The sequence below is a fragment of the Rhynchophorus ferrugineus genome, unplaced genomic scaffold (assembly GCF_030347505.1).
Source record: "Rhynchophorus ferrugineus isolate W39M unplaced genomic scaffold, kcgeb_rfMv2 rfM2, whole genome shotgun sequence".
NCBI classification, from domain to species: Eukaryota; Metazoa; Arthropoda; class Insecta; order Coleoptera; family Curculionidae; genus Rhynchophorus; species Rhynchophorus ferrugineus.
Genome location: NW_027472581.1, coordinates 4,160,008 through 4,172,364, shown reverse-complemented (window position 1 = coordinate 4,172,364; position 12,357 = coordinate 4,160,008). Strand labels below are relative to the sequence as shown.

The 12,357-nt window shown below is 33.8% G+C and overlaps 1 protein-coding gene across 1 annotated transcript in view; it reads right to left on the bottom strand.

Annotated features, from left to right (window-relative positions):
- Positions 1-3,740, bottom strand: part of LOC143189883 (uncharacterized) — a 28,688-nt gene extending 24,948 nt beyond the window's left edge. The window contains exon 1 of the mRNA XM_076393873.1: positions 3,538-3,740. Within this exon, the coding sequence (XP_076249988.1) occupies positions 3,538-3,592 (55 nt within the window). The 5' untranslated portion in view covers positions 3,593-3,740. The remainder of the gene's footprint in view (positions 1-3,537) is intronic.
- Between the last annotated feature and the right edge of the window lie 8,617 nt (positions 3,741-12,357).

The window sequence follows — 12,357 nt, the reverse complement described above, 5'->3', positions numbered from 1 at the left end:
ATTTACTTGATATGCCATATTATTCTACAATCTGCTCTAACGAACTGATGTTTGATGATGATATATTTAGCGCTATATTTAGTGATGTATATTTTGACGCATCAAACGTTCATCACAATATATTCTGTATAGCAGAATCATCAATCTGGAGTATTAGTAAAGAAAGTTCCAAAGTATTGACAACAAAACTGATGACCTGCTATTAAAAAGCTCAACGACATCCAGATAGAGCAAACAATACCTTTCTCTATGAGGTGAGAAACAAATGTTACACTAAATCTAAATCATATACTAATATCCCAATTTCAATTTCATCTATAACATGATTTCACTTTCTTTTTAGATTGAAATATATGATTAATTATATATTCAATTTCTGATTTTATGTTTTCTTGTAATTAAAAGGACTCTCAATTAGGTAAATGATGTTAAGTGTAGCCGTGTAATGTATCCACAAGAAGGAACTTGCAATGAAAGTGAAATCTCTCCAAATACCCAGTTTTCCTAAAATCTGGATAGATTTTTCAAAATCCATGAATTTTGGTTTCCTGTCCATAAAATAATCGGGCTAACTTTTTCGTAAGGTAGAACGTTGTATATTTACAAATTCGTTTCAGATTCTATGACATTCATTAGGTTTCGATAGAGAATGATTAAGTAATATGACAAATAATATGAGGAAACCAAAGAACAAAATTTTCTGAACTTTACTTAAAATGAATATTTTATTTACATATTTTCAACGTTAAAACCGTTAATAACTTTCCCTTAATAAGATTAATGGAAATTCCAACTATTTTGAAAAATATAAAGATTCAAAGTAAATTTAAGTTTATAAAATTAAACAAATGATAGAACAAGAAAAATCAGAAGAACACTAAAAAGAATAAGCTGTAATTTTTGCATAAACTGGTAATTATAGCTTAGAAAATTTTCCAAACTCTATTTAACACTTAAAATATTCTTCACATTCCAAATATTAATAAGCGACAAAAGCTCAAGAGATTTATTTGAGTACTATAGACTTTTTTTGGGAAAAAAATTAATTCATATCAGTATTTCATGAGCATAAAGACAATGATTGTGTAAACGAAATAATATTAAACAATTTTTGAAACAAATGAGAACGGGCACATGAAAACAGACATATCACAAACGATATACAAATGAATCTAATAATTGTAGTATCTTTCAAAAGAAATTATCGCTCATAAGTTGCTTGAACCTGGCCAAACTATTAATGATATTTATCGACTTGCTAATTATAACATCTAATGAAAGAAAAATAAATAAATCAATAACAAAAGTCTCTAAGAAAACGAATATCCTTCTGTCCTGACCTTTTAATTTTGCTATATAATTTTTGTACAAATATTTAAATAATAATGAGGAAACAAATCTAAATCGAAATGAACTATCAATAGCGAGCATTACATAGCATTGTGGCGACCGCCACGACCCTTTAGGCCACCACCAATTCACCATCAACAACTACAAAGGTTGGCAACGCCGGTGGATTGGTACCATGCAGTTCTGGAGTATAAAAGGCCATCACGACGACGTCTCGCTCTCTTTTATTATCACCGTCCCCCTGTAACAGTACCACTTCCACAGCGCTACCGTACTTCCTTCACCTTAACCTAATATCCTGTCCATTCTCCCATCGACCACATGTATCAATCGCAAGTTGAAATAAACAACTTTGATTCAATCAGTGTTTTTAGTTCCCGTGCAAATTCCTTCCAAAGATAGTAGTGAGTGTTCTGACAAATAATCGCCGCGGCAGCCACACATTTCGACCGACCGACCGACCCGACGAACATTCCTACAATTGGTGACCCCGACGTGATCAAAGTGCCTAACAGGTAAATCAACTCAACATAAGCCACTCGACAGGTGCTTGACACGTGCATGGAAGGATAGCACGAGGAACAGAACTCATCAACAACACGTGGTCGACGACATCCCACGAGACTAGCCTGATGGACGAAAACCACAGAAGCCCATCATGTATACCAGCAACACATGAGCACCCTTGCAACACGAAACGGGACACGTAACACATTTACAGGTACCCTCAAACAAAGCTAAACGCCTCAAGACGAACGACGTCCTGCTACAGCTCCGATGGCAGCTGATCCCGTAAAACTCCTCGCTCAGGTTGGGATCCCCATCTCATCAGCAGTCCCCGGGCGTTTGTTTGCATGATTGCGGGTGCATTCAAGAACTTGCACCACATATAGGTACGTTCCACGGCTGTTCCACTAGGAGGGGAGTTATGTGGCGACCGCCACGACCCTTTAGGCCACCACCAATTCACCATCAACAACTACAAAGGTTGGCAACGCCGGTGGATTGGTACCATGCAGTTCTGGAGTATAAAAGGCCATCACGACGACGTCTCGCTCTCTTTTATTATCACCGTCCCCCTGTAACAGTACCACTTCCACAGCGCTACCGTACTTCCTTCACCTTAACCTAATATCCTGTCCATTCTCCCATCGACCACATGTATCAATCGCAAGTTGAAATAAACAACTTTGATTCAATCAGTGTTTTTAGTTCCCGTGCAAATTCCTTCCAAAGATAGTAGTGAGTGTTCTGATAGATAACCGCAGCGGCAGCCACACGTTTCGACCGACCGACCGACCCGACGAACATTCCTACAGCATTATTAGGCCAATCAAGGTAAATTATAAAAAAATTACTTCAGATTCAATAAAAAATTGCCTTATCATCACGATATGATAAGTCACTGAAAACAATGGCTAATTGAATAAATTATGCGACGATTATTGCTCTTTAGCTTATCGTAATCCCCCAGCTCAGATTCACATTAACAATTTTTCGTTGGCCGAATATCAAAATTTAAGTAAAATAAAGAAATGGTTGTCGAAAATAAGTATAACTAGACTTATTTTCGAGAGAAAAAAATATTTTACAAAAATGGCATTTAAAATTAGAGCAGAAATTTTGAATTTTTTCTTATTATTTGGCAACAAGCATATACTTCCATCAACTTCCAAAGGACCATCAACAGCAACTATTACAAGAAAAAGAAAATGCTGCTTCACCAAGACAATGCACTGTGTCACAAGTGAAAGAGATGGCAAAAATCCATGATTTGGGTTTCGAATAGCTTCCTCATCCACCGTATTCTCCAGATCTGGCCCCAAACGACTATTTCCTGTTCTCAGATCTCAAAACAATGCTCGCTGGGAAGAAATTGACGTCGAACCAAGAGGTGATCGCCGAAACTAAGGCCTATTTTGAAGCAAAGGACAAATCGTACTACAAAAAAGGTATCAAAAAGTTGGAGGGTCGCTACAATCAGTGTATCACCCTTGAAGCCAAAAAAATATGTTTTACTATAGTAGGGCGTGGATTTTTCAATTGAACTGTTATATTAGAGAAATATAATGTTGATATAATTCAAAGGTATTACCAACAATTTATCAGCTTAAAATATTATGTATTTCATATATTATATAAAAATATTTAATTAACACTTATATGTGTTATCAAAATATGGCTTACCTCCCAACTCATTAAACATATAATCCCAATGAGACTGACTCTTATTAAAGTCCATTATGACAATATTCCGCCACTTCAGCTCAATAATTCCTTTTCGAATATATATATCTGCGAAGTTAGCTCAGATACTATTGTTCTTTAACCATGCAAATATATTCACAATTGTATTCAAGACAACAAGGAAATACTACAACTTGCTTATCTTACATAGACGAATAGACTGTAACTATTTTTAAAGGAATTCTAACTGCTAATTATATGCGGAAACTATTTTTTAGGAGTAGGGATATAATATCGTTGCTATATTGTATGTATATAGCTATTTTGTATAAAAAATTTATTCATCAATTTGTAAATACTGTTATATTAAAATCATGTTTGTTATACGATACGAATAAAAAATACTGCGTATTTAAAAGTGTATTGACTTATTTTCTACATTTCATTTCCTCAGCTTTTTTGTTACAATCCTTACTATTAATAGTACCTATTATTTACTATATTTATATTTATTTTAAAGTTAAGTAACAGGTCAATTGAAAAGCCCCTGGCTTGACACATAGGTGGCGCTACTACAATTAAATCCATATATTTTTAGTTAGCCCTAGCCCTCAAAGATGCGTGTATAAATTGGATAGCTGTCGGGTCATTAGTTTGTGAATTATAGCATTTTGAGTGAAGCAACGTTTGTTAGAAAGCCTTAGAAAAACCAACCATCAAGGATTGGTATACTAAGTTTAGACGTTGTGAACTGAGTACCGAATACGGTGAACGCACTGAACGCCCAAAAGGGGTTGTTACCGTCGAGAACATTAAAAAAATCTACAAAATAATTTCAAATGACTGTAAATTGAAATTGAATTAAATAACAGATACTCTAAAGGTATCAACTGATTTTGTATATTATATTATTCACGAATATTTGGGTATGAGAAAGTTCTGCGCAAAGTGGGTGGGTTGACGAATTCGGAGCAATGTTTGAAGATTATCAAGCATAATAAACCCGAGTTTTTGCATCGATTTGTGACAATGTATGATACATGGCTGCATCATGTCACTCCGAAGCCCAATCGACAGTATCCGAGTGGACTGCACACGATGAACCCGCTCCAAAGCGTGGTAAAACGCAACAGAAGGCTGGCAGAGTTATGGCGTCTGTATTTTGGGATGCGCATGGAATAATTTTCACTGGCTACCTTGAAAAAGGAAGGACAATCAGGAGCGACTATTACATGGCGTTATTGGAACGTTTGAAGGACAAAATTGCCCAAAAACGAAGCCTCATTCGAAGAAAAAGTAAGTGCTGCTTCACCAAGACAATGTACCGTGTCACAAGTCAATGAGAACGATAGCAAAAATCCATGAATTGGACTTCGAATTGCTTCCTCATCCACCGTATTCTCCAGATCTGTCACTCAGCGACTATTTCCTGTTATCAGATCTCAAAAGAACGCTCACTGGGAAGAAATTTTCATCGAATAAAGAGTTGATCGCCGACACTGGGGCCTATTTTGAAGCAAAATACAAAACGTACTAAAAATATGGTATCGAAAAGTTGGAGGGTCGCTATAATCAATGCATCACCCTTGAAGGGAATTATGTTGAATAAAAAAAAACTAAAAATGTGTTTTACTGTGGTTGGCCGGGGGATTTTCAACTAACTTGTTATTATTCCTTTGTTTTTTGGTCTTTTATTTTATGGTAGATAGTTTCTTCTATTTTTTTCTACTTTTTCTTTTTATTCCTTATCTTTTATATAAATATAGTTTATTTCGTTCTTTTCTTACTCTATCTCCCATTCCAATCTCCTTTAATATTTATTGATACTTAATTTCCTATTCACAATTATTACCCGATATCTTTATATTTTTGTATTTATTATGATTTTAGTAGTACATCTGTGTAGTTTTTTACAGATATATCTTAATTTTTATATAATTTATTTATTAAACAAGTCATATTTGTAGATGATCCCCATTATCTCCACCTTTAATATTAATTTTTTTGTTTTATATTTTACATATTCTAGTTTCCTAGGGATTGCATGTTTTCCATTTTCTGGATGATATCACTGAAGCGACAATCAGGATCTCTCAGGAAAAGACGGAAACTCTTCTGCATTTGTGTTCTCACGTTTTTGTCGTGTTTAAATGGGCCAAAACATTCAAGGATGGTCGCGAAACCGCCGAAAATGAACCGCACGATCGTCGACCTCGAACCAGTATTACGCCAGACAACACTCGCAAACTCATTTTGGAGGGCCGTAGCATGATTGTTCGAAACATAACAGCGCGATGGGTTCCTAAACTATTGAACTTTGAGCAAAAGTTTACGCGGTTGAAAGTTTGTCGCTGTTTTTGCTGACGCGATTCGTGACAGAGGAGGGCGGTTTTTGAACGCGAATCTTTAGTAGAGACGAGACATGGGTACACTATTACACTTCCAAAAGCAAGCTTCCAAAATCTCCAGGTCCGCGGGTAAGGTTCTGTGTACGGTGTACATACTACTATAACCTTCTGAAAATACACGTGAAACTTACTTATCGCTCAAAACGGAAGAGCATTCCAATACGATGTGCGATTCTTTTCGCGTGTTTCACGCTCGATACAGTATCGGAATTAGGGTGGGAGGTACTGGAACACTACGACTACCACATATTCGGATCGGAAATAAGCCCTCGGAGGTCGAAGATTCAACACCGACGATGATGTAAAGGAGTTCGTGGGCACATGGCTGTCCGACTTTCTTAATGAACTCTTCGATATCGGCATCAGAAAACTTCCGAAAAGATGAACAAATGCGTAACTGATGAGGGGAAATACCTAGAAAAACTGTATTTTTTTTTAAATAGTTAATAAGCATGTAAGAGTATTTGTCTCGATTATATTTGAACCACCCTCGTATATGACACTCTTAAGGTATGTTCTAGCTGGCATTTTAAAAAAATCTATTTACCATTAACTTACTTAGTTGAGTCTCATTTCTCATCATTTTTAGTATACCCACGCTGTTTTACAGTCTCTAGATGTTTCAGTCGTTATCTTAGTTCTTTTCGTTTCGAATTAAATCAACCTTAAATATATCGGAAAGGACTTGATCAGTTTTTCGCCATTTAAATTTGTCATTTTTACTATACGCGTAACGGTTGCGACTTAATATCCGTGAGCCTCTAATTTGCTTTTAATATTGTCCTGACTTATTAACATTAATTATTTAATAACGACACTGTACCGCTTATCACTACACAGTATAAAACAAAGTCGCCTATTCTGTCCCTATATCCCTATGTGCGCTAAAATCTTTAAAACTACGCAACGGATTTTGATGCGGTTTTTTTCAATAGATAGAGTGATTCAAGAGGAAGGTTTATATGTATAATACATGCACAATATACTAAGGCAACATTGCTAATTTTAGAGGTTTCTAACGTGATGTCGTAAATTAACCTATTTTTTTAGGTTTATTTAGCAATTAGCAAAAACGCTGCCTAACCCTACGAGTTAGATCAAATTAATGTACTACAGTATTGTACACCATAAAAAGGTCTACAAAAAAGTCCGCGATGGTATATGTTTATCTTTTAGGGATAACCCACATTAACCATTTTTATTGTTTACTTTTTACGTGAGAAAATGGCTTATTTACGAAGCTATTTTAAGCAATACGGCATTAATCCTTATCGAATTAAGTACCTTAAATACAGTGTGCAATTAATATAGATCAATATGGTTCCTTACAGCATGTAAATTAAACAAATATTTTCGGAGATATTACAAATTTAAAATTTGCGTTTAAAAATGTGTAATGTAATAAAAATTGTATGAATTTAGATATACCAAAGATAGCAGGAAATCTTCATAGTAAGTATAGGGGAAGAGGAATTGTTTTACTCCAAATTTAATGCGTTCAGGTCAAGGGAGTAATGAATGAACCATACTGGATCAATTTTAATCATGTTTTCATTGAGTGACATAGGCATATATATTTTATGCCCGTGCAAAGTCGGAGCGGGCCGCTATGTTTTTATATACAACGTTCATATTTTTTCTGTAGTGTATTTAATTTAGTATCAGCATTGCACCCGTGCGAAGCCGGGGTGGGTCGCTAGTTAATTTATATGTGTGGAATACAATGTAATTATTTAACAGAGCTTAGACTGTACTTAGTTAGTGGTTACTTATTTTATCTGTGTTCTGAATAGATTAAAGTTGTCAATATTGCTTGCTTTGGTTGGGCAAGACGATAGAGGATTTTTACATTTTTGCTTATTTTTTTTTGATACTCTGTACAATGTTTCCTTGATGTTTTCTTACTAGTAGGGAAAGTGTCATCTCAGACTTCTTCTTCTTCTTCTTCTTATCCTTCTCATTCTTGACTTCTGCCCATTCGGGCTGCTCGCCTACCTCTAGTTCGCCCTCGCCCGTGAAATACTTTTCTATATAATTTTCTCGTTTTCTTGGTGTCTCATTGATGTTTAACAACTAACTTTGCAAATGAAATCGCATAGGTGCTAACTCATTTAGATAGTTGCTTTTAACTCGAAGTTTTGTTACATAACTATGATGAAGTAGATGCTGAACCCAAACAGATGATTTGGATTTGTTTTGTTGGTAATTAAATTTTTTGTATATGTCACAAAATTGTGCTAATTTTGTATTGTTTGGGTACGGTACCGATTATTTGGCTTCCGTTGGTAATAGTTAAAATAATATTCTAAACAGATAAATATATTTAGGCAGTCATTAGTAGATAGGTTAAATAAATTACTTGTTTATTTCTATTTATATATTTCAACGATTATTTGTACATATTTTATTTTGAAACGTTTTTTCTTTTGGTTAACAATCTAAGTTTGTTTATTTGATAATAGTGAACTCCTTATATATTTTATGAAGTCGGTTAAATTTTTTCTTAAAATTATTTTATTTTTCTCTTTTTAGTGTTAGATGTTTATTCAATAAATGACGCAGTTATTTTATTTAATATTACAATGGGTAGAATAAGTAAACTTGCAGTCCACATGAGGAAAAATAGGAATAAAGAAACAATGATTGGAAATAAGGAGCGCCTCAGGCCTCGGGGTCCGCTACCTAGCATAGGTGATTTGACATAATCTTGTTTAACTATTCCATAGAGGAACACCATGGAAATTTGGGTCCCATTTCGAAGATCTTGCAAGATTACCATAGGCAAACTGGCAGAAGAATGTGCATGAAAGAAGTACGGTAAGAGTACGTTAAGGTATAATTTAATAAGTCCTAGTCTAGATATAGATGACGCTATGATTGATTGAGCATTGAACTGGAAAGTACTTTTGTCTTTATCTATAGTAGTATGATAATCAAATTTCAATAGTTGTTGGAAAATCCAATCTAAATTTCCTATAATTACGAGTTACTACGAGTTATATCAATATATAATTTTATAAAGAAGTTTTGAACATACGTCATCAAGATGTTTAATGTATTACCTACCGCAATATGCAAATTCGTTTTACAATAATACAATATTTTCCTTCTCATTTTATTCTAATTAAAAAGAGATACAATGCTATCTGGTACGTTCATGTAAAAGACTGAGCCTGCAAAAGTCGTTTAGTTGTCAAATATCTGGAAATTTCTTCAAAATTTTGATTTTAACAACTAAAAGTTTTAAACCGAAAAAGGTTGTTTTAACACTTTGCTTGTTTTGAAAAACTTTAAATCGTTTCTTATTATTATTCTGATTAAAAATGCCGATGGAAGACAGAACAGATTACTTCTTTAATCAGTTACTTGAAAGAGGAACAAAATAATCCCCCTTGTCACAAAATTTGTTAGAAAGGTAAGCATTTCTACAGTTAAATATTAAGTTGCTGCAGTTTTTATTGAAAATATTTTGTGCATATCATTTTTCTATCCAGCATAGTATTTCTGCAGCTCTTTGTTCGGTATTGCAGCTGAACTGAATATTAGTATGGCCACGGTCGTTAAAATATCTCGAAAAATTTAAAATATCATCTTGAATTCACCGAAAGAAAAACGGTCCTCATACGAAGCGGGTAACGAATGAAGATCAGCTTGTTGTTAGCTCAATCGCAGATCAAATATACGAAATATAAACAGTGAGTAGTTTATTCAATCCTAATATAATTTAATACAATTATTTCAGAGGAAATTTTGTAGAAAGTATACATATATAGCTTAGAACTATAAGATCATAAGATCATACACTGTTAGGTAATACAGGTTTTACATACTGTAAAGATAACTCACGAAGAAGTCTAATGGAACTTTGAGACATTGCTTTTAGAATAATGTAATTTTTACGACTTATTATTGCATTCATAGTTATTTCCTTTCCTATACATTTCCTTTGCAAATGGCGTGCTGGAGTTGGACAGAAGATTAAAATCTGCAGTCGAACTGGGGACCGAGATATGAGATTTTCTGGAGCGAGACGTCGTCGTGATGTTCTATTATAGTCTGGAACTGCATGGTACCAACCTTTGAACTTGTTGAAGGCGAATGCGTGGTGGCCTAAAAGGTCGTGACGGTCGCCGCAATGTTAAAATAAACTATATTTGATGACATTTTTATTCATTATTTTATTTAGGCTAGAATTTTGATATATGTCAAACATACTAAAACTCATAGTCGATGCAAAACTTGAGCGCGCATCATCTCACATATCACTATATTTTAAGATTAAAATCTATATGATATCAGTGTCTACTTTTAAGATTTAGTTTCATTGTGACCTTTAAAACGATCCGGAGATATTAAAAAAATGCTGATATCAATTCGAAAGGAAAATATTCACGAGACGTTTTGAAGAAGCAACGGAAGCTGTCGCTGTTAATAAAATAAAATATTGGCGTTGACATCAATGAACTTGCTCGAATTTCTGCAGAAGATGCCTTATTACTACATAATACTTGATGATGTCCCTTTGTTGTGGACATGCGATTGTTTATAAGATTTTTCTCACATTTTCCCACTATTAATACTTTTATTCTTGACCATTGTAGATTCAACAGTAGGTAGTAGCCTATGGCGATGACAAAAAAACTATATTCCACAAAAAAGTTCAGTATTTTTGCACTATCAGCTACATATATTATCATAATACATTTAGACCATTTTTATTTGGTACTACAATAATAGATTGATAAACGTTAATTCTCGTAGACATACATAACATGTGGCGTTATTTAAGTAACGATGCCTTCCTTATTCATAATGGGTAGTGGAAAATAGTAGTTCGTCCAATGAGAGGTGTTAAGATTTATTATAATCAAATCTTAAACAAACCTTATACAAACACTTAGTTAAATACATTTAGAATACATAAAAACAAATTCTTACAGAAGCATCTTATACCGGAATATCAATTTGGATTCAATAAACAACAGTTCACGGTTGATCAGATTCACAGTATCACCATTGTCATAGAAAAATTACTAGAAAAAAATAAAATTTGTGTGTTGTATTAATTAAATATTCTTAGATGATCAAGATTTCGATAAAGTTTGGCATGAAGGTTTAAAGCATAAGAATAAAATGCACCTGATCTATATTCAAAAATGTTAGAGCCATATGTAACTGATCGATATTTTAGAGTGAAACAAGAAGATGTCTGTTCTAACATACTAGTATTCTATAACTATAGGGAAGTTTATTAGCACCAGTTATTTATTTGCTGTACATGCAATGAAAATATTATTGCTACATTTGCAGATGATTCTGCAATTCTTGTCATTAGAGATAACGATATCATTTCAACTGAACAAATGGCTATTGCAGAAATACGATGCTGGACAGAAAAATGGTATGATCAAAATGAATAAAACCAAATCAATGCGAACTGATTTCATCAACAAAGGAATCAAACTCCGAATAGTCCCGTATGGAAATACAGCTAAATATCTTGGCCTGACTTAAACTTTGTTAAACTATAAAAGGTGGAAGCCATGTCCACATGTTAAGCACAAATGTAAAGAACTGAAGCTAAAGTTCAAAAAAATGTACTGGATATTGGAGAGATATCAGTAAATAGTAAAGTTGTGTAAGTGGTATTCAACACTAGGTCTGTACGCTGGTAGCTGGAAACAATAGAAACATTATACAAAGATTTCAAAACAACGTATTGCGATATATTGTTGCTGCTCCATGGTACATGGTAATGACAACCTACATAAGGACCAGAACGTAGAAACTGTCGATAACTTGTTCAAGGCTTATGCCCAAACGCATGTACACAGTCTCAATTAGCATATCAATAATGAGGTTCTCTAGCTCCTAGATAATGATGGCTTAAGTTAGAATATCAGAGAGAGCAAAACCATTTGATCTAGTTCAGTGAAGTTATAAGTAAAACTCATCGGTGCACATTAAAAACAGTGATATAGACATAGTGTCTATCGTAGAATAAGTACTTTGTAATTTTAAAATTGTAGCAAATTAGGACAAAAACAAATAGCTTATTAGTGTTAATTTACTAGATAGATTGTTATAATAAATTAAATACATATAAATAAATAAAAAATAATTAAAAAATGCTAATTCAACATGAGAAAGATTTGCCGATTATAGTGGCAATTTATTATTTATAATTGTTTTAGTTTTGTTGTTACTCTAGGATCCCAAACATAATTGTGACAATGTTTCCAATCATTATCTTATTGGATTCCAAATGTTTAGACAATTAGATTCACACCAAAAGGAATCGCATTTTCCTGAGGTATATTCATGTAATATTCTTTATTCAGCTTTCCATTTTTAGTGCTTACCACTACCCTGCTTAACAGTCTGCACAGTTCTCGCTTGCGAAGCAATTACA